The sequence below is a fragment of the Scyliorhinus canicula genome, chromosome 10, assembly GCF_902713615.1.
Source record: "Scyliorhinus canicula chromosome 10, sScyCan1.1, whole genome shotgun sequence".
Lineage (NCBI taxonomy): Eukaryota > Metazoa > Chordata > Chondrichthyes > Carcharhiniformes > Scyliorhinidae > Scyliorhinus > Scyliorhinus canicula.
Genome location: NC_052155.1, coordinates 88,945,858 through 88,969,187, shown reverse-complemented (window position 1 = coordinate 88,969,187; position 23,330 = coordinate 88,945,858). Strand labels below are relative to the sequence as shown.

The following is a 23,330-nucleotide window of genomic DNA, read 5'->3' as shown; positions in this document are numbered from 1 at the left end:
GGGGCTATCAATCATGTCATCGTGGGAGCTCTCCTCTGAGGTTTTCTCCTAGGGTAGCAGCAGAAGGGGCCTCCCGGGATGGGCTGGCACTGTCGGCTGGAGGACCCGTGGGAGAATGGACATGTGGTCAGCGGGAGGGATGGGTCAGTCAGTATGGCAATAACCACTCACAATAAAGGGGCTCAGGGGTTATGGGGAGTAGGCAGGAGAATGGAGATGAGAAAAATATCAGCCACGATTGAATGGCAGTGCAGACCCGATGGGCCGAATGGCCTAATTCTGCTCCTGTGTTTTATGGTCCTTCGGGTGGGGCCTGATGGATCCTCACCTCTGCGGCGTGCCCCAACCTCCGCATTGGTGACCACTCTGCGCTCGTACACTGCAGTCACCTGCAGGCCGCGTTCCTTGAAGGTGGTGAGCATTCGTATGTCCGGCACCCCTCCTCCTGTCTTGCCCCTCACCCGGTGATTGTGGGAGAGTTTTTCATGCGGATGTACAGAGATGGCATCGTTAGCCGCAAGCGTGGTTCACAGTGGTGGGAGGAGGAAGTAGGAAGTATTGTGGGGGTGAGGGGGGGGTTGGTGTTGAAGGGATGAAGGGAGAGGGGAGGTGAAGGGAGGGTTGGGGCCGCATGGAGGGCTGGGGGTGTGGATGCTCATGTGGGGGAGGAAAGGTCTTGGGGGGGGGGTGGGCTGCGGTAGTGGGGGGGCATTGGTGTCAACTCACCCGACACTGGAGGCCAGTCCTAGTGGTCATACTTCTCAAGCTCATGGCCTTGCCACCTCATCCCAGGTGGCACTGGCTGCCCTGTGGTTCACCCTCTGGGACCCTCGGGTGTACAGGACATCCCTCCTGGCCTCCACGGCATTGAGGAGCCTCTCCAAATTTGCACCCCGGAATTTTGGGGCTGGTCATCTCGGCGCCATTGTTGCAAGCTGAATGGAATTGCTGCTCGACCTTGTTAGTGGGGTGTTGGCGAGCATCGGCTGGCGAGCCACCATTTGTGGCAAGGAGGCCGTGGGGCCTTGTTGTGGACCAATTAACAATGAATAGCATTGCCGGCGTCGCCAGGCCGAGCGCCGGGAAGTTCGCTAAAATTTCCGCTCGCTACCACACTTAGACATCTTTCTGGAAGATTGCACCCTATGTTTCTATGTAAGTGTGTTCACTTCCAGAATTATTCTGTCTCATTAAGTCCCTCATGGCCTCCTTTCATGCTGTAGTAGGACTGTCACATCTGTCTGGCCAGCAGTGAGAACTCTTCATGCAGACAGAGATGTTGCTCACACTGCATGGCTAATGAACCCTGAGCCAGGAAAATTAGTTTTGGTCACAGCATCAGTAGGAAAATTCAACCCATAATAATTCGGAAAGAGAGCATTTGCTAAAAATTTTAACTTGGAATATTTTTGCAGCTGCTCTATTCCAAATGCCAACTATGAACATTAAAATGCTGTAAATTTGTAATAATTAGAACTATTACCTGGAAATATCAGTTCCTGGAATATAGTGTGACAAACGAGAATGAAGGAGGGGGATTAACCGAAGATCACACCATCGCTTCTCCCACTTTAGGCCCGATGATGTGGGCCATGAAGAACACGATAATGAATCCTGAAAAATATTATGCTAATTATACTTTCTAACTGTAACTCATTCATAATCATTTTTGTCAAGCTTTTTGCAAACAAATATAAATGATTATAAGCACACTGACATTTCTTTTCTTTCAGCTTATATTGAAGTAATGATATGGTGTGAACATCAAATCAATCACATTGAGGTTTGATAATCCTGGGGTAGAGAGTCAGCAATTTCATCACACTTAGATATGCTCTTTTAATGCTTTTCAAAGTACTTTGATAGATTGGCCAGGTTTGTTGGCTTTAAAGTGTATTATACTGTAACATCTTGAAAGATTTCTCAAAATTAATACAACAATTCTTAACACACTTTGGCAGCATTGTAGCAAGAATATTGAAAGCCTGTTTGTTGGCTCTCATTTGTAAGAACTATGGAGATGTATTTCTTCTTAGTACACATGAGTGGCTTAAATAAGATTTCATTTTTTCCCACTTATTGCACTTGGAAGAACACAAATTCGATACTGTGTGTTTTCTAAAAGCTCAGGTGCACCTGCAAGAATTCTGCTTAACAAGCTGCACAGACATTAAATTGGTATAAATAGCACCATGTAGGCCTAAGCAGCTGTGGATGTGTGCAATATCCAGGAAAATTGAACAACTGTGTGAACAGGGGACATCACTATTTACAGATAAAGATCTGCAGGTTGCAGCCAATGTGAGGACAAAAATAAGTATTTTGTGGGGTTTGAAAGGGTTACTTACCAATGGCACACTCCTGGGGCAAAATTCTCCCCTACCCGGCGGGGCGGGGGGGTCACAGCATAGCGGAGTAGCGCCAACCACTCCGGTGTCGGGCCTCCCCAAAGGTGCGAATTCTCCACACCTTTAGGGGCTAGGCCCGCGCCGGAGTAGCTCCCGCTCCGCCGACTGGTGCCAAAACTTGCACCAACAGCCGGGGGCGCCGGTTTTTTGCGCCAGTCTTCTGGTGCCAACCGCTCCGGCGCGGGGCTGGCCCCCAAAGGTGGGGAGAATTCCCCACCTTTGGGGAGGCCCGACCCCTGAGTGCTCGGCGCCACTCCCCTACGCCGGGACCCTCCGTCACGCCGGGTAGGGGAGAATCCAGCCCCTGAATTTTCATTGATTTCTCCTGATCTCTATAACTTTGGTGGTTGATTGCTGGTAGCCCAGGGTAACTGACCAAAAAGGTTATTTTACACATTTACACAATTCCTTCTATTAAACCCATATCAAAAAATTCTACAGAAAACCAAGGTACTACTCCAAGGTTCTGACATCTTTGTAATGAGAGCATATAATTGCTTATTGTGTTCAGAAGATTAGAAATAAGTTTGTGACTGAGAAAATGCAGCATAATTTCCCTTGTTTGCTGCTTTTGTGAAATCATAAACATGAGTACAAAGTGGGAAGCAACACTTTGCACTCATGTCCACCATCTCTGTCGAAAAATAGCAAAAGAAGAAAAATATGCTTCACTATTGAAGCTACCACATATCTAACTAGATTAAAGATTAAAAAGCTAAAATTTAAGGTGCCAATGCATCTTACTGTATTGTTCGGATGGTAGTTAAGATGCAATCCACTGTCACAAAGTGGAGAAGATGTACCGCTGCTTTGGTCACTGGGGACGCCTGTAAGCAAATATAAAATAGGTTGATATACTGAAGTTGTTCACTTCAGGTTTCCCTTATGCTCAGAAATATCATGGAAGGATCCAAATCTACAGTATTTCAGCTAACAACAGAAAACCACAGGCTAACAAAACAAAATCTGGTACATCGATCCAATAGCTCCCATGGATCGTGTACAATCTCTTCCATTATGTATGTCCCCTGTCATTTATTTAAATTCCAAATGGAGAAAGGTTCCTCACTGACTTTTCAACCTAATCAGGCAGAACATCTGACTAGTTATTTTCCTAGATGACATTTCCATGATCCAATTTCCAAGGAGTATTTGATTATCTTCATAGTCATGTTCAAATCATAATTACATAAAACAATTATCCCTCAGATTCATCTGGAATACTACTTTATACCCATTTTGTCTTTGGTGAACAGAAGAAAATGCAGTTCATTAATGAATTTGCCAAGTATAAAAGCAGGAACTATCCATTTTACTCAGCAGCTTCACGAATACAGCATTTGTTCATGTGTTCTCTATTTTAGCAAAATGGTAGGCACTTGTATAACATGTCCCTGAGCGTGCTAATGATGTGACCATATGAAATACTGTTTTTTTTAATAATGTTCAAATAGCCTTTGGATTGGATTGGATTGGATCTGTGTATTGTCACATTTACCGAGGTACAGTGAAAAGTATCTTTCTGCATGCAGCTCAAACAGATAATTTAGTATATGAAAAGAAAATACGTAATAAGGCAACACAAGGTACAAATACATAGCAAAGGCATTGGTTGAAGCATACAGGAAGAACACAACACCTGAAATAATATTAGTTAATTTAATGCAAGTTGCCAAACAATTTTGGGATGTTTGCAGGTCGGGAAGCTTGGTGAGTATTGAGTCACAGCATCAAACACATCCTCAGTTGGCAGCACTCTTGTCTCTTGAGTCATCAGGATCTGGGTTCAAATCCGACTCCAGGGATTTAACACAAAGTCAAGGTTGATTCTCCAGTGCAGCACTGAGGGAGCACTTTGAGATGTCCAGTGATCATGAAAAGGGCTAAATGCAAGTCGTTCTTCCGATGCTTTCCTGGGAATTCACTGAGAGCACCTGAACCTCATGAAACCTTTGACCTGCTGCAAAATGCCAAAAAGGCAATAAAAGAAAATCAAGTGGTGGCAGGAAGGAAATCACGTGTGAACAATTTTTTTCATTCAGCTGCCAAATCTACTTTCTTCCAAGGTTTATTGTGTTGAACAGTTTAATGATGAGAACACAAAGTTCAAAAGACAAACCAAAGCTAAAGTGGAAAACTTCAGCAGTGACCGAAAGATGATTTGTTGGTTTGGCAACCTTTCAGATACTTCTGTAAACTTAGACATGCGAGTGTACTGGCCTTACCATTATCTCAGCAGTAAATGTTTTAGGTCAGTGAGTTAAGTCAATAGAATTTTGTAAGCCCCAGCACCAGAAATACACCAATATCAGCTCGTCTGGAGGAAAGCTCATTTGGTGCTCTCAATAAAACAGCCACAGTCGTTATTCCAGCTGTGAAAAGTGATAACTCGTAGGAGGTTGAGAAGAGTAGTGGATTTTTATAGCCTGATTCATGGTTATGGAAAGTTAAGCTGTGCAGAAAAGCAATCATCATTTGCTGCTGCACAATTGACAATGTTGATTGTGAAAGGGAGACACTGCGATTCTCTCTCATTGGAGATAGTCATTGCCTGGCAACTGTGAAGTACAAATGTTACTTGTTAGCCCAAACCTGAATATTGTCCAGGTCGTGCTGCATATGGTCATGGACTGCTTCAGTGTCTAAAGACTTACAACCTTGTGAAAGAGGGAAAATCATTGATGAAACAGTTGAAGATGGTTGGGCTTAGGACACTAACCTGAGGAACTTCCTGCGATGATGACCTGGAGCTGAGGTGATTGGCCTCCAAAACCTGCAATCATCTCCCTTTGTGCTAGTTATGACTCCAACCAATGGAGAGCTTTCGCCTGGTTTCCAATATGTTCAGTTTTGCTAGGGCTGCTTGATACTACACTCGGTCAAATGCTGCCTTGATGTCAAAGGCAGTCACTCTCATCTCACCTCGTGAGTTTAACTGTTTTGTTCATGTTTGGACATGGTCTGTAATGTGATCAGGGACTAAATGGCCCTGGTAGAATGCAAACTGACTGTCAATGAGCAAAGTATTGCTGAGTAAGTATTGCTTTGTAGCACTATTGATGATACTTTCCTTCAATTTGCCGATGGTTAAGAGTAGATTAATAGGATGGTAATTCACCAGATTGAGTTTGTGTTGCGTTTTGTGGACAGGACAAACCTGGACAACTTTCCACATTGCCAAATAGATCCCAATGTCCCAACTGTAGTGGAAGAGCTTGGTTAGGAAAGTGGCTAATTTTGCAGCACAAGTCTTCAACATTATTACTGGAATGTTGTTAGGCCCATTTGATTTTGCAGTAAAAACACAGCGAGTGAATCAAATTGGCTGAAGGCTGGCCTGAGAGTGCTAATGATGCAAAGAATCCCATGAGAAGTGCTGGAAAGGAGCATCCCACTTGACTTCTGACGGAAGATGGGCTGCACGTACCCCAGCCTTACGTTATGTACTGATTTGCTGGGCTCCCCCATCATTGAGAATTGGGTATTTGTGGAGCCTTCTCCTCCTGTTAGTTGTTTAATTGTCTTACAGTCATGACTGGATGTGGCAGGGGGACTGAGGAGCCGAGATCTGATCTACTAATTTTGGAATTTCTTAGCTCTTGTCTATTCATCTATTGCATGTTGTTTCCATTAGTTAGCATGCATGTAGTCCCACAATTTAGTTTCACCAGGCTAACATCTTCGGCTGGATTCTCCATTCCTGAGACTAAGTGTTGACTCTGGGACAGGATTCATGGACTTCCGCAACAGCAAAACTGCCGCCGCACCTGGACCAATTCAGCGATTGTTGAGGGGCTGGCACTGGTATCATGTGGAACACACTTGATTCCAATGAGAAACAGCGCGGGATTCGCCGGACTCATGATTGACACTCAGGAGGCTGACGAACTGCAGCCGCACATACACACTTCACTCCCCACACACACCATCCCAGCCAACAAGGTGCTAGCAAGACACGCAGCCCAGAGATTCACCGGCGCCGAGACCGAGACCCTCCAGAATGCGGTGAAGGAGAAGCAGCCTACCCTGTAACCTGGCCCGGGAAGGAGGCTCCCGGCCGCCGCTGTTTGTCGTGCCTGGACGCAGGTGGCAGAGGTGGTCAGCAACACCAGGACTGGCCTGCGGTGCAGGAAGAAACTGCACAACCTCCTCAGGGCGGCCAGGATGAATAGGCAACACTATGCCACACACACATAACCACCCCATCACCCACCCAGAGGATGTCCAACCCCCACCTTGCACCACATGCCGGCACCTATACCGGGCACCATTGCTGGGTTCCCTGGCCACTGAGATACCCACCCCCTGGGCTGCATGCATCAGACTGTCTAACATTGTCATTCTCAGCTCCCCCCCCGCGTCCATAATCGCTGGGAGTGGGAGAAAAGAGACTTATAAAATTCTAACAGGACTGGACAGGGTTGATGCAGGGAAGATGTTACCAATGATGGGTGTGTCCAGAACCAGGAGTCACAGTCTGAGGATTCAGGGTAAACCATTTCGGACAGAGGTGAGGCAACATTTCACCTAAAGAGTGGTGAGACTGTGGAATTCATTACCATAGGGAGTAGTTGATGCTAAATCATTGAAAATATTCAAGAGGGGGCTGGATATAACACTTGGGGAGAATGGGATCAAACGTTACTGGAGAAAACAGTATCAGGCTATTGAGTTGGATGATCAGCTGTGATCGTGATGAATGGCAGAGCAGGCTCGAAGGGCCAAAAGGCCTCCTCCTGCTCCTATCTTCTATGTATCTATGTATCTAAAACTGGAGGGGACCGCCTGACCTGTGGCCCCTCACCATAGCTGAGCAGAGGGCCCTGGGCGTGGTCGACGGCCCAGAGTAAAGGAAAGACTGTGGGTAGAGGTTGGTCGTGGGCAAGGAAGTGAGACCCTGCTGAGTTGCAGCTCCCCCTGCCACGTGCGTCAACCACACCCACCCCCTACACCACCCCCACATCATCCTTACCCCCACACCATCCTCACCCCTACCACATCCACTCCCCTCCAGCCCGCGCTCTAATCATGTGTCTTGTCTTGTGTCTTGCAGCACTTGCTGGAGATGGGACTGGTCCATCTGGTGTCCCCCGCCCACAGCCAGTACCACAGCCTGAGCTACCCCCGTGTGCCGACCAATGATGAGGACTGCAGCACGGAAGCAAGCCATGGACCTGAGACCCAAGACTGAGGATGTCACAAATTTCCCCATCACAGCTGTCTCCCACACCCTCCACCATCCCAGAGACACTCACCTTGGTTGGTCACTTTAGTGAAGTGGCTCCTGGGACACCCTCTGGTGCACACCACTAAGCTGCTCTGGTACATCAGGTGGAAGTAGGAATATCCGAGGGAGCGAACAGTTGGAGGGCAGGTCGACCCCAGGGACCAGATGCCGTCCAGATGGGTTTCAGGTTTCTGGAACGGACAGTCCCATCAATTGAGGAGATGCAGACACAGAGCCAGGGACGACATGAGGGGTGTCGACGAGCATCCAGCACCTGCAGGCACAGTTGGAGAAGGCAAACCGCGTGCAGGAGCAGGAGATGGCGCTGGCCATGTGTTCCACCCAGGCTAACAACGCACGGGTGCCGTCCACGGTGGAGGCACTGGGGGCGAAGGTTTTAGCTATGGATCAGCAAGACCAAGCCCTGAGGCATTCTGTGCAGGCACTGGTTGAGGCCCATGACAGGGCTGCCGTCTCACAGGCAGCCATGTGCCAGAACCAGTTGGCCATTGCAGTGGCGCTTCTGAGGGTGCCCAGTCACAGCAGGCCATGGCTGAGAATGTTGGTGGCATTGTCCAGGCACTGGCATGGAGTAGCCCAGGGGCCACTGGGGACTCCGAGGGAGGGGGAGGAGTTGGGCCCGTGCCGATGACTCCCGCAGATACACCTTGGACTGCAGCTCCTCAGACTCCCCGCACCCCCCCCCCCCCACCCTCCCCTCCACCCATCCACCCCACTGTCCTTGGCACTTATGGTGGGCAGCAGGCAGAACAGGGCAGCACTACACCACCTGGGACACCCGAGCAGCAGTCCCAGGCAACACCCGCCCAGGTCATGGGACAGAAATCGCAGCAGGCCATTTCCACTCCTGATGTACAGTCTGGGGATCCACCTGGGCTTGGCGTTTGGGCCCGTAATCCCAGAAAATTAGCACCAGTTAAGTTGGTACAGGTGCAAGGCACAGTTTAGTTATAGGGACTAGGGCACGTATCTGGGTATATTTGTGCACTTCCAACATCTGTTCACACTGTTACAACTTGTTTTGGTCTCTGTCAGATGGGTATGAAGGGTGGGCTGGTCTGAGCCGGAGAGGGCAACATGAGGACGGGGGAAGGGAGGAATGGGCAGACATTGTGGATAGGCTCTCAATCTCACCCCCTCGCCCCACGACCGTCCCGCCACCACCCCAGGGATCTAACGGGACTGAGTGATGGAATGGCCAGCTCGCATGTAGGGATCATCCAGATGGACAATGCAAAATGCTGCTGTGGGCAGGAGTCAGACGTTGACGAGCGTTGAAGAACATCAGAGCTCATCGCTGAGCGGGTTGTCATCATCCTCCATCTCATGGACCAGACCCGATGTTACTGCCAATCCAGGGCCCATTCCCATTAGTGCGGAAGGTATGTATCACGGCAGGTGGGGTGGGGGGAGGGTTTGGGATGCGGTGTCCGTGCCCTTGGACAATTCCCCACCTCCCCAGCCAGTGGATCCGGTGGTGATCAGAGCGTCCCGTGCGCGTTGAGCCTGGCGCACACATCCTGCGCCCTCCGGTGCCAGCCTGAATCCATGCCCTGTTCATCTTTGTCCTCTCCAGCACCCTCCTCATCGGACTAGGCCTGGCGTTCATCCTCCTCCTCCTGCACCTCTGTTCCGCGATGTTGTGAGAAGCAGCAGGGTGCCACGATGTGGGCGTCATACTGGAGGGCCCATCCAAAGCAGTCCAGGCACATGAACCGTATCTTCAGGATGCCGAAGCACCGCTAGATCATACCTCTGGTCACTGCATGGGCATCATTGTAGCGGGTCTTGGCGTTGGTCTGTGGCCTCCGGATAGGTGTCAATAGCCACGATCGCAGTGGATAACCCCAGTCACCCAGGAGCCAAACCCCCAGTCAGGGGGACATTTCAAACATGTCAGGAATCATCGAGTGTGCAGGATGAAGGCGTCATGCACACTGCCCGGATATCGGGTGCAGACGTGCATGATGCGCATCTGAAGGTCACATATCAGCTGCATGTTCATCGAGTGGAATCCCTTTGGTTTGTGTAGGGCGGCCTGTCACCTGCAGGTGTTCATAGGGGGACAAATATACCTTCGATCACCCCTGGACAAGGGGCATGTTGGCGATGGCGGCGAATCTTGCTGCCTGGGCACCCTGGTGTGCCCAGTCTACATTGAAATGGATGGATTGTGTCGACCGGGCATATAGGGCCTCTGTGACTGCGTGGATGCACTGTGCTCTGAGCTCTGAGAGATCACAGAAAGGTCCCCACTTGATGCCTGGAAGAACCCTGAAGTGTAAAAGTTCAGGGCGACCGTCACCTGGACGGCCATCGTGAGCGGGTGTTCTCCCCATTCCCTGTGGTGCCAGATGCCGTGATCTGGGAGATATATTCCACTGACTACCTGCTCAGCCGAATTCCTCGGCGGTATGCCTTGAACGACAAGTGCAGCCGGTTTATGCGGTGCCTCCTTTGCACCTTCTCCTCCTCGGCCTGTTGGTCAGCCAGGGCTCCATTCAGGGCAGCTGCCTCCTGTTCCTCTAGGGAAGGCTCCGCTACTGCACACTCCGCTGCTGCAGCTTCCTCCTACTCGAGCAGCTCCAACTTGTACAGCCACAGGACATCCCCAGGGCTGCGGCGACTAGCAGTAAGGCCACCATTGCTGATAGAATTCCAATATCCATCTTTTGCAGGGGGTGCCCAACGCGGTCCAAAGGTGGTCCCAGTTGGCACTGCTGATTCTGTCCCCGCATGCCCTCCACTCATCCCCACACCCCTGACCCCGTCGTTGCCTAGCACTGTGGGAATCTCTGGCTCTGGCTTCCATCTCTGCAGCCAGGGGTACCGTCGGCTGGCACAGCCCTTGCCAGCAGCATGCTTAGTGACCCCCACCCAGTGCCCCCGCAGGGAGCTACTGTGTGCCTTGCCCTTTGGTTAGCCATGTAATGCCCCACCAGCGGGTGGCAGTTTGGGAGTGGGGAAGGTATGGCGGAGGGTGGGGGCATAGGATGCGTGCTGGGGGGGTGTGGGCACTCATATGGCTGATGTCACTCTGCAGAAGCAGGGGCCAAGGTGAGTGGTCAGTGGAGTGCGCAGCAAGATGGCTGCCTTTCAGGTCGCGACACCGCCTCAGTCCCATGGGCAGTTGCCCCGGCCACACGGCCCATTCCCCTGTCACCCCCCCTCCCCTCCGGCCATAGCAGTCCCCCCCTCCCCCGCCTCCTTGGCCAGCCCAGCCAGTGTCCAGCCCAGCAGACCATGATCGTGCCTCTCCGTGTCCTACCTCCTCTCTCTCCATCATCAGCCACAGTGCCAATTTCCCGATTTTTAGAAGCACATGTGAAGCACCCCTTTGGGAATTCAGCCCATTGGAGGCGGAGAATCGCGGAGGCCCCGGAGAATACCGGTCAGGCCCACTAATGATAGGCCAACAGTGTCTACTGTACATGCGTTCTGGAACATATTTGCGCCACTGTCGGGGTGACGGAGAATTGCGATTTTGCATGATATCGGCACTTGCCGCAATTTCGGCGTCGAAAGTGATTCTCCGCCCAACCACATTTCCCGATTCTGGCATCAGCCAACGGAGAATCCCGCTCCTTATTTTAGATTTGTTTGGTACTGCTCCTAGCATGCTGTCCTACACTCCTCTGAATCAGGGTTGGTCATCTGACTTGATGGAAATGGATGAGTGGGGAATGTGCCATTCAGTTACAGATTGTGGTTGAATACAATTCTGCTGCTGATAATGGCTGACAGTGGGCACTCCCGCTGGCACTAGGTACGTCACCGAGGTGGTATTCACATACCTTTGCTCTGTTATATTATGCTCAGCAGCGAACACCTTAGTTCCGCAGCACTTACTGGTCTCGGGCCACATTTTAACTGGTTGCCCCAATCCCAGCCTCCAATGACTGGCTCCCTCCCTCCTCCCACAAAGCCCCTCCACTGAGAAGGGGTGCATCTCCAGCCTCTCATGAAGGAGGAGCATTCTCCTCCGCTCCACAGGAATAATGAGGTCACCCACCCCACACTACACATGCTCGAGGGTGAGCCGATCGCCCCACCCAACCCCCAGCTCCGTAAGCCCCCTCCAATCCCCCTCAGCCACCCTAACCTCAACCACCATACCCCCAGACCCCACCAGTCATACCCCCTTTCAGGCCCATCCCCGTGCCACCCTTCATCCCACCCCTAACATTGCAATGGTGTACTTCCCTCTGACATCCTGGCAGTGACATCCTAGCCTGCCGTTCTGGGGAGATGGTGGGTTTAAGAGACAGAGCAGGTATGAAGACAGGGTGGTTCAGTTTAAGGGGGAGGGCACTCCGCGATCAGCAAAGTGCAGCCCCCAAGGAGCAACCACCCACCCTTCCTGCCTTTTAACCATTTGTGATTAAAAATTGAGTTTCCTGCTCCTGCCTCAACAAACATATTATGCCATTGGCAGCATATTATTGGGGTTAATAGACTTGATAACAAGCCTATTTGATCCTTAATTGGTGATTTAATATACTTGACGGGCTGCCAATTTCTGAGCCCTCCCATCTCCTGTATTACGGGGGTGAGCTCACCGGTGGGCAGGGTGGTGGTGGAATTGGTGCTCAGGTGACCTCAAGGAGGAAACATACCTGCTCGGGGCAAGTAAAATTTCACCCTCTTATCTCTGATAAAGATGATGTGGAGATGCCGGCATTGGACTGGGGTGAGCACAGTAAGAAGTCTTACAACACCAAGTTAAAGTCCAACAGAAACTTAGAGCCAAGTCCGCACACATGTGTACAGCCTCAACTGGGACCTTGGATTCATGTCGCTTTACATTCACCCCCCCACCATCTGGCCTGGGCTTGCAAAATCCTATCAACTGTCCTGGCTTGAGAAAATTCACACCTCTTTAACCTGCTCTATCTGGACCTGTAAAGACTTAATTACCTGCAAAGACTCACATTCAAAGTATTGTCTTGCATTTTTGACTTTATATATATATATATATATATGTTTCTGGAACCTACCTCTTCATTCAACTGAGGAAGGAGCAATGCTCCGAAAGCTAGTGTTTGAAACAAACCTGTCAGACTTTAACCTGGTTTTTTAAGACTTTTTACTCCAATAAAGAAGGATTTAGAAATAACTGGGTCAAAAGCTCCGAGGAACGCAATCACCTTTGGATTGTCATTCTCCTCCTATTTAGCTAATCTGCACTGGGCCTCCACATTTCTTGTCCAGACTTTTGAAATAGGCCTCCTCAGAAATATACAGCATATATGGTTTCTGGGAGTCCTTCCTTCGTAGGGAGGATTGTTGGGGAAGCAAAGCAATGCCCCCTTTTTTGTGGCACTCGCTGCCATATTCCAGTAAGTCTAAATGTCCCAAAGCCACTTTGAGAAGCTACAGAGAAAAGATAAGGACGTCAGGAAAGTGGGTGAGGGTAGAGAGGAAGGTAAGTGGGTGAGTGGATAAGTTAGCAGGTGGGTGAGATGGGTAGGGTGCAGATGGGTTGTTAAGGGAAGGGTGACAGATCAGTGGGTCAGGGGATAGGGTGACAGGTAAGTTAGTCAGGGCATATGGTGGCAGGTGTGTGAGAGTGTAGAGTGAGTTGGGGGGGTCGGAGGAGGTGGATGGAGATTGGGAGTAGTTGGATCAGGGGTGTATTCAGAGGTTGGGGGGTCATAAAGAGATCTGGGGGTTAGTCAGGTCAGAGATGATGGTGTGGTGGGAGGTCAGGGGAAGTAGTCGGGGGTTGGAGGGGTAGGCAGGTCACTGGGAAATTGGAACGCGGGGGGGTAATTGAAGGGTTGGGGTGTAGTTGGTTCAGGGGTATAGTCAGGGAATCAGTGGGGTAGGCAGGGAATCAGTGGGGTAGTCAGGTGGTACGGGGGGTATTCGAGGGCTCAGCAGGATTGTTGGAGAGATAGTCGGGGGGGGGGTCTAGTTGGGAGTTAGAACTGTTTTTGATCTTTCCAACCTTCTTGGGTACCTATCATGGGAAGTAAGTTTAAACCTTCCAACAACTCCAAATCTAACTCCAAGTTCCAAGGGGGTTCCAAGCACAGGGGAATTGCCCAATGTATGTCTGAACTTCCCGGGCATTTCCAAACGGTCAGTAAGTGGGATCCTCTGAGGAACCCCCGACCACATTTTGTGCAATACCTCCAGGATACTACCATCAGAATTCTTGGGTTTCGTAGTGGCTGAAAATATTGTTACTCACGTCCTCTTCACTTGCCTTAGAGAGACTGATGGTTGAATATGTCTGACTCTGATTAGAACAGACTGAATAAATTTAAAATCTAGTCTGCTTTTCAGGGACCGTGGGCATTTTTATTCTGTAGAAGTCAGTTTAATTTAATTTTGGACTCATTTACCTCAAATATGAGAAATGTACCGTTGACTCACAAGACCATTGCTTATTAAACCGACCTAAGCCCAGTGTTCAAACAAAAAGATACTGGAGTCTTTTTTTTTAATCATATACTGGTTAACTCAAGTTGACCCTCTGCACAAACTGAATAATTAAACAGTTAGAGGATCTGTGCAATGAAATGATACAGAAACAATATGTGAACAATAATAGCAGTGTTTAACCAGCATAATTCATTGTATAAAAAGATTAGGTGCTTACATGTGCAGTCTTCATACAGAGGGAGCTTCAAGAAGGCAGGTGCTCTCTTTAAAAATGAAACTGAGAGAGTTACTTCTTCCCCCGCATTACGAAGAACTTGAACCTGTGGTTCATTACAAGGCATAGGTAAAGGTCAGAGGATTGAATTAGTTTAACCAATAGCCAGAACTAAATATTTCCATTCAAAGGAGCTGTAATATTATCAGCCACAACTTTCAAATCACAGAAGCTGTCAGTGAAAAACAAATAAAAATTAAAAAGTTATGTATAAAAAGAGAGCGCTAGAAAAGCTCAGCAGGTTGGTAGGGATTGTGACAAGAGTTGTCAGACCTGCTGGGTTTGTCCAGCACTTTCCCTTTTTATTTCTGGTCTCCAACATCTACAGTACTTTGCTTTTATATTCAAAAGTCAAGTGCTTTTTTTCCAACAGAGTGAATATATGAATGAGCAAGTCTGCTGCTTGTACTGCCTGAAAGGAGAAAACAGAGAGATGGGTGGAGAGAATAGAATGGTTTCAAAATACAAATTTGTGCACACCTATCACCAACATGTTAATACTTGCAGTGACATCGTTGGTCATCAAAAGTGATACACACTGAAGTTCATATGGGTATAAAGGCCAGTGATCATTGTTCAGATCGATAGATGTCCAAAACTAATGTCAAACTAAAATGAATCATCTCTATTTCTCATGAGTCACATTTGCAAGTGGTCTATGTGTTGGTACAATGGGACAAAGGCTACAGTCTGGTATCAGTGCATCAGAATTACACTCGCAAAAACATATGCTAAACAGAAATGGAGAATGTTCAAGGACTGAAAATTGACCAACTACCGAAAACAGACACAGGCATCACACTACATGGTTAACCTTTAAAAGTAACACAGGCACGCTGCCTGCTAATTTAAATGATCGTAAAATAAAGCCCAGTGCTAAACATGCTGTTGAGTGGCTGCATGCCTCAGCAGCAAGCTGAGCGGCTAGTACCAACCCAAGCCAGCCTGCACCTCTCAAATGCGAGGTGCATTCCAGCTGCAACATACACTGGAAGTCAATGCAAAAGATTACCTGATCTACCTGAAAGTGAAAATGGTGCAGCATGTTAGAGGGCGGGTTCTCACATTTTCTGATGAAGCATTTGAAGCGAGTTAAGTGCATTTCAATCACCTCCCTTCATTCTTGATTGAATTTGAACTGCTGAGCTGGAAATTGACAGCACTTTACTCTCTTTGAAGTGGTTGATGTCTGTAAACATTGTGGTTACAGCGTTTCTGCGTTACTCATCCATGAAGCGAAATTAATGAAGCAAGTCGAACAGCTGTGTTCATGGAAGCTGTCAATTATAGCCCACTATCAGAAATGAATGAATGGCTTGCAACTAAAGGATCTGAGGGGTTTAAATACAGGTCACTGATTTTCTCAATCCAAGAATGGACACATGGTTCTTCCTCTGTCTCAGCCAGCAGTTGAATGCCCAGGTGAATGTTACAACAGTAATTATTTTCACTTCTCCTGACTGGTCATGGCCAGCAGTAGGGCTGAGACCATAGAAGATAAGGAAATAAGAAGCAGGAGAATGGGCTATTCAGACCATTGAAACTGCTGGCCCATTCAATAAGATCATGGCTAATCTGATTATCTTTTACTCTCTTTTAAATTAAATGTTAATAATAATCTTTATTAATGTCACAAGTAGGCTTACATTAACGGTGCAATGAAGTTACTGCAAAAATCCCCTAGTCGCCATACACCGGCACCTGTTCAGGTACATTGAGGGAGAATTCAGACTGTCCTAACAACATCTCTTTCAAGACTTGTGGGAAGCAACCAGAGTACCTGGAGGAAACCCACGCAGACACGGGGAGAACATGCAGATTCCGCTAAGACAGTGACCCAAGCCGGGAATCAAACCAGGATCCCTGGTGCTGTGAAACAGCAGTGCTGTCCACCGTACTACCCTGTCTAAAGATATTTCCAACACAACAACAAATGTTTTTAGCCCCTTGGTGTTTCTTAACTCGACCCAGGCAGATTCCATATAATCTGTACTAATATCTTTCCTCAATATTGTATCAATATCTTGGAGGGGGGCCTCACGGTAGCATGGTGGTGGGGGCCTCACGGTAGCATGGTGGTTAGCATCAATGCTTCACAGCTCCAGGGTCCCAGGTTCGATTCCCGGCTGGGTCACTGTCTGTGTGGAGTCTGCACGTCCTCCCCGTGTGTGCGTGGGTTTCCTCCGGGTGCTCCGGTTTCCTCCCACAGTCCAAAGATGTGCGGGTTAGGTGGATTGGCCATGCTAAATTGCCCGTAGTGTAAGGTTAATGGGGGGATTGTTGGGTTACGGGTATACGGGTTACGTGGGTTTAAGTAGGGTGATCATTGCTCGGCACAACATCGAGGGCCGAAGGGCCTGTTCTGTGCTGTACTGTTCTATGTTCTATGTTCTATCTTCTTGAATCAACAGTGTAACTCCACTTTTTCCTTTATCTGTTCTTCCTAAAAATTGAAAGCCCTCAATGTTTAGTTCCCAAGCTTGGTCACTGATGCGCTATCAATTACCACAAAGGTGAGAGTAGTGGAATAATCGAGGCTTTATTGAGCAAATATGTTGTGCCTCCTGTAGCTGCTCCCAGAATGGCTGCAGCACTGGCGAGCACATATATTTATACGCTGCCTACTGGGCGGAGCCAGCAGGCAGGGATTTACACATGTACCTCTAGTATACGTGTCTTACCGTAATACATATAATACTGCTAGTGGTGACGGTAATACATATAATACTGCTTGTGGTGACTACCACAGTCACCTTGGAGCTATCCGAAAAATATTATATCCCTTTACATCTATCTGCACATCTAATTGATCCATTTTATTCCGAATGCTCCGCACCTTCAGGTACAAAGCCTTAAGGCTCGTCCTTTTAACTTCCTTGTCCTGTCCCTACTATTTTTTACAGCATCATTATCTGATACAGTCCCTTGATTTCTCTGCCTATCACTTTTCTTATTCTCCTTGCTGCCTCCTGCTTTTTGCTCATGTTCTTGATTCCCCCTGCTCTGAACCCTTACATAGGTTCCAACACCCCTCCTCTGCCCGCCTAGCAATCGCTTGCCATTGCAGAGCTCGGAGTGGAGCACTTCTTTCGGGAGTCTTGTGCCAGGCATGTGGACAATGTGGCCCACCCGTTGCAGCAGGTCAACCGTGACCAGTGCCTCGATACTGGGGATATTGTCCTGGGAGAGGACTCACATTTATACAACTATCCTACCAGTGGATTTGCAGGATTTTGCAGAGGCAATGTTGGAGATAGCTCTCTGGGGATTTGAGGTGTCTGCTATACATTGTCCATGTTTCGGATGCTCGCAGGAGGAGAGGGCCATGGTTACTCTGTGGACCATGAGCTTGGTGCTGAGTTTGAGGTTTCGATCTTCAAACACTCTGTTCCTCAGGCATCCGAACATTGCACTGGCGCATTGGAGTCGATGCTGGGTTCCATCATGGATGTCTGCTTGCATCGAGAGAGGCTCCCGAGGAATGGGAAATGATCCACATTGTGCAGGGGCTCACCACATTGGCCTGGTGGCAGTTTTGTGTGGCAGGAGTGATCTCGTAGAGAACCTTTGTTTCCCCGATGTTTAGTCGAAGGCCCATTCTCTCATGTGCCTCGGTGAATGCGTCGACGATGATTTGTAGCTTGAGTGTGTGCACACAGATGCGAGTCTGCACTTCAGTTCGATGACAGAATTTTGGGTGGCCTGGAGGTGTCGGAGGTTGAACAGTTTCCCACTTGTCCAGTAGGTTAGCTCCACTCCAGCGGGGAGCTTCAGGGTGATGCAGTGGAGTATTGCTGAATTTGAGGAGGATGTTCCGCAATCTCTCACAGTTGACAAAGTTGAAGGCTTTTGCGAGATTGAACAGACAGGTCCTAGGGTGCCAACAGTGGGAGCACTGTTGCCGAAATCAAATTAAATTTGGTGAAACTGTTATCACACAAGGACAAACTCGCAATGATAGTAGAAGTACTTGTTCTCCGGGAGCCTTTTACCCCACCCTTGGATGAGGATTTGAGAAAAACATTTTTGCTGCTCACTCGTTTTGCTTGTGCGATGAGCTGAAATCTCTGACAATTGCCTTGTTAGAAGTCTTAATTGGCGCTTTAATTGTTGGCAGACACACATCCAACTTGCACGTGCACTGACCTCAATATTGCATGCATGCATGATGTTTTTGGGAATCACGCCAAACGTTATTTAACGCTATTTTACATTTGTTCAGGCTGAGCATGTGCCTGCCCTCCGAGCATAAAATTCAGGCCATGATTTTTTTTAAAGAGTGACTCTGACAAGGACATGTGAAATTAATTGTTCTTAACTAATATGTGTTGAAGCAAGCATAAACAAATATTACAGTTCAGAGGTAATTGAGACATACACCAAGCTCAAAAAAGTATTCAGGTACTTTAATTCTGCGTAAGTAAGCTTTAAATATAATTAACATATTTTTTCCAGTTAGGAGACAAGGGCATAAAATTATGGCATGCATGCATAACAAATTACAGATTCTAACATCAAAGAAGCAAAGTGTTTGGGAATGAAATGGAAACTGATTCCTATTTGGAGTCAGATGGGAAAAATACGAGACACATTAATGTTTCATTGTATGACTGCCTATCCTTATATAATTTTTTAAAAAAAAATTTAAGGTACTCAATTTTGTTTTCCAATTAAGGGGCAATTTAGCATGGCCAATCCACCTATCCTGCACATCTTTGGGTTGTGGGGGCAAAACCCACGCAAACACGGGGAGAATGTGCAAATTCCACACGGGCAGTGACCCAGAGCCGGGATTGAACCTGGGACCTCGGTGCCATGAGGCAGCAGTGCTAACCACTGTGCCACCGTACTGCCCTTTATCTTTATAGTAATAGTAATGCATCTGATTGCAATACTGACGGGCTGATGTCATGCTGTGTGATATCACGAACAAATATATTAATTTATTTTGATGAAGTTCCTTACTCTCTATAAATTGGTTAACAATTTCAGTAATATAGTGGAGAGGGGAATTTGGTTTCACATTCATTAATAACAGCCAAGATGTTGGGTGAAACTCTTCGTCTTGTGATGCCGCAATGCAAACCACGATTGTTATATCACGGTATTGTAATATATATATTAGCCGAGTTGTTGAAATATAGACGTAGTCTTCAAGTGATGATAAAGTAATTTAATGAGTAATATTGAATCATCTCGTGAGTTCTTTTTACTTAATACTGAACTAGTAAACAAATAACTGTAGATTAAACTAGTAAATAAGATAATGCTATATACTAATATCTATTAACGTCTTCTCTCTAGCTGTCTTCCTTCTGAACTCTCTCCTGGAAAAATTGGGAAAACCCTTTATAGAACATAGAACATAGGTACAGGCCCTTCGGCCCTCGATGTTGTGCCGAGCCATGATCACCCTACTCAAACCCACGTATCCACCCTATACCCGTAACACAACAACCCCCCCCCCCCTTAACCTTACTTTTATTAGGACACTACGGGCAATTTAGCATGGCCAATCCACCTAACCCGCACATCTTTGGACTGTGGGAGGAAACCGGAGCACCCGGAGGAAACCCACGCACACACGGGGAGGACGTGCAGACTCCGCACAGACAGTGACCCAGCCGGGAATCGAACCTGGGACCCTGGAGCTGTGAAGCATTTCTGCTAACCACCATGCTACCGTTGTGGCCATCTCGTGTTCAATTGCCTGTACTTGCTTAACATTCTGATCATCTACATGCAGAGATCACAACAGTGATCAGGCAGATAATTGGGCGTCTGGCCATAATCGAGGTCCGGTCCCAGCTCCGATTCAGAGGCCAAGCACTGGTCCCTTGCTGGGGAAATAACAAGGTTTGCACCCCGCGCCAGCAGTGGCATGCAAAATTGCCATTTGCATGTCCCACAATGCTCTGGGTCTCCACGATGCTCTGTCCTTCTCAGGCGGAAGACACGTGGAAGAGATTTGCTACAGGTATTTACAAACTGGGACTGGGCGCAATGGCTGCTGAGGGGGAGAGAGAGGTAAGCAGTATTTGAAAAACTGTTAGAAATTGTACCCCTTGCTGGGTTGTGGCTGCTAGGGCCGGAGGGGGGGGGGGGGTAGCTGGGAGTGGCTTGGTGACAGCTCCGGGGTGTTCCGGCTCGGGGGGTGGAGTAGCTGGGAGAGGCTTGGTGACAGCTCCGGGGTGTTCCGGCTCGGGGGGGAGTAGCTGGGAGCGGCTTGGTGACAGCTCCGGGGTGTTCCGGCTCGGGGGGAGTAGCTGGGAGCGGCTTGGTGACAGCTCCGGGGTGTTCCGGCTCGGGGGGGGAGTAGCTGGGAGCGGCTTGGTGACAGCTCCGGGGTGTTCCGGCTCGGGGGGGATTAGCTGGGAGCGGCTTGGTGACAGCTCCGGGGTGTTCCGGCTCGGGGGGGGGGAGTAGCTGGGAGAGGCTTGGTGACAGCTCCGGGGTGTTCCGGCTCGGGGGGGATTAGCTGGGAGCGGCTTGGTGAGAGCTCCGGGGTGTTCCGGCTCGGGGGGAGTAGCTGGGAGCGGCTTGGTGACAGCTCCGGGGTGTTCCGGCTCGGGGGGGGGGGGGGTAGCTGGGAGCGGCTTGGTGACAGCTCCGGGGTGTTCCGGCTGGGGGGGAGTAGCTGGGAGCGGCTTGGTGACAGCTCCGGGGTGTTCCGGCTCGGGGGGGAGTAGCTGGAAGAGGCTTGGTGACAGCTCCGGGGTGTTCCGGCTCGGGGGGAGTAGCTGGGAGCGGCTTGGTGACAGCTCCGGGGTGTTCCGGCTCGGGGGGGGGGGAGTAGCTGGGAGCGGCTTGGTGACAGCTCCGGGGTGTTCCGGCTCATGGGGAGTAGCTGGGAGCGGCTTGGTGACAGCTCCAGGGTGTTCCGGCTCGGGGGGGGGGAGTAGCTGGGAGCGGCTTGGTGACAGCTCCGGGGTGTTCCGGCTCAGGGGGAGTAGCTGGGAGCGGCTTGGTGACAGCTCCGGGGTGTTCCGGCTCAGGGGGAGTAGCTGGGAGCGGCTTGGTGACAGCTCCGGGGTGTTCCGGCTCGGGGGGAGTAGCTGGGAGCGGCTTGGTGACAGCTCCGGGGTGTTCCGGCTCGGGGGAGGGGGAGTAGCTGGGAGCGGCTTGGTGACAGCTCCGGGGTGTTCCGGCTCAGGGGGGGGGGGGAGTAGCTGGGAGCGGCTTGGTGACAGCTCCGGGGTGTTCCGGCTCGGGGGGAGTAACTGGGAGCGGCTTGGTGAGAGCTCCGGGGTGTTCCGGCTCGGGGGAGGAGTAGCTGGGAGCGGCTTGGTGACAGCTCCGGGGTGTTCCGGCTCAGGGGGTGGAGTAGCTGGGAGAGGCTTGGTGACAGCTCCGGGGTGTTCCGGCTCGGGGGGGAGTAGCTGGGAGAGGCTTGGTGACAGCTCCGGGGTGTTCCGGCTCGGGGGGAGTAGCTGGGAGAGGCTTGGTGACAGCTCCGGGGTGTTCCGGCTCGTGGGGGGGAGTAGCTGGGAGCGGCTTGGTGACAGCTCCGGGGTGTTCCGGCTGGGGGGGGGAGTAGCTGGGAGCGGCTTGGTGACAGCTCCGGGGTGTTCCAGTTGGGGGGGGAGTAGCTGGGAGCGGTTTGGTGACAGCTCCGGGGTGTTCCGGCTGGGGGGGGATTAGCTGGGAGCGGCTTGGTGGCAGCTCCGGGGTGTTCCGGCTCGGGGGGGGGAGTAGCTGGGAGCGGCTTGGTGACAGCTCCGGGGTGTTCCGGCTGGGGGGGGAGTAGCTGGGAGCGGCTTGGTGACAGCTCCGGGGTGTTCCGGCTCGGGGGGAGTAGCTGGGAGCGGCTTGGTGACAGCTCCGGGATGTTCCGGCTCGGGGGGAGTAGCTGGGAGAGGCTTGGTGACAGCTCCGGGGTGTTCCGGCTCGGGGGGAGTAGCTGGGAGCGGCTTGGTGACAGCTCCGGGGTGTTCCGGCTCGGGGGAGGGGGAGTAGCTGGGAGCGGCTTGGTGACAGCTCCGGGGTGTTCCGGCTGGGGGGGGAGTAGCTGGGAGCGGCTTGGTGACAGCTCCGGGGTGTTCCGGCTCGGGGGGAGTAGCTGGGAGCGGCTTGGTGACAGCTCCGGGGTGTTCCGGCTCGGGGGGGGGGGAGTAGCTGGGAGCGGCGTGGTGACAGCTCCGGGGTGTTCCGGCTCGGGGGGGGGGGGGGAGTAGCTGGGAGTGGCTTGGTGACAGCTCCGGGGTGTTCCGGCTCGGGGGGAGTAGCTGGGAGCGGCTTGGTGACAGCTCCGGGATGTTCCGGCTCGGGGGGGGGAGTAGCTGGGAGCGGCTTGGTGACAGCTCCGGGGTGTTCCGGCTCGGGGGGGGGGGGGAGTAGCTGGGAGCGGCTTGGTGAGAGCTCCGGGGTGTTCCGGCTCGGGGGGAGTAGCTGGGAGAGGCTTGGTGACAGCTCCGGGGTGTTCCGGCTGGGGGGGGAGTAGCTGGGAGCGGCTTGGTGACAGCTCCGGGATGTTCCGGCTCGGGGGGGGAGTAGCTGGGAGCGGCTTGGTGACAGCTCCGGGGTGTTCCGGCTCGGGGGGGAGTAGCTGGGAGCGGCTTGGTGACAGCTCCGGGGTGTTCCGGCTCGGGGGAGGAGTAGCTGGGAGCGGCTTGGTGACAGCTCCGGGGTGTTCCGGCTCGGGGGGAGTAACTGGGAGCGGCTTGGTGAGAGCTCCGGGGTGTTCCGGCTCGGGGGAGGAGTAGCTGGGAGCGGCTTGGTGACAGCTCCGGGGTGTTCCGGCTCAGGCTGCCATTGCTGCAGTATTTTTTTTAAATGCACCACCAATTTGGTACAAATTACAGGCCCCTGGCTGCTGACTCTGATAACTGCTCACTGTGTCCTGTAAATGTTCACAGAGCCACTGGTCATTTGAGAGCACACCCAGGCCCCCCCCCCCCCCCCAGGAAATCCGTACACCCCAGATGACCCATCAACAGACGGGAGTGGACAAGCTCTATCACCATAAGACATAGGAGGAGAATTAGGCCACTCGGCCTATCAAGTCTGCTCT

General features: G+C 50.6%; 1 protein-coding gene across 7 annotated transcripts in view; it reads right to left on the bottom strand.

Annotated features, from left to right (window-relative positions):
• The window catches only part of sntg1 (syntrophin, gamma 1), a 649,505-nt gene that overhangs the window by 89,988 nt on the left and 536,187 nt on the right, over nt 1-23,330 (bottom strand). For all 7 annotated transcript variants that reach the window (XR_005462062.1, XR_005462061.1, XM_038809324.1 and 4 more), the window contains 3 exons: nt 14,264-14,366; nt 3,153-3,235; nt 1,484-1,614 (listed from right to left, as the gene is read on the bottom strand). Coding sequence is in view for 5 of the 7 variants with exons in the window: in XM_038809324.1 (XP_038665252.1) it covers nt 1,484-1,614; nt 3,153-3,235; nt 14,264-14,366 (317 nt within the window). In the remaining 2 variants the exon portion in view is untranslated. The remainder of the gene's footprint in view (nt 1-1,483; nt 1,615-3,152; nt 3,236-14,263; nt 14,367-23,330) is intronic.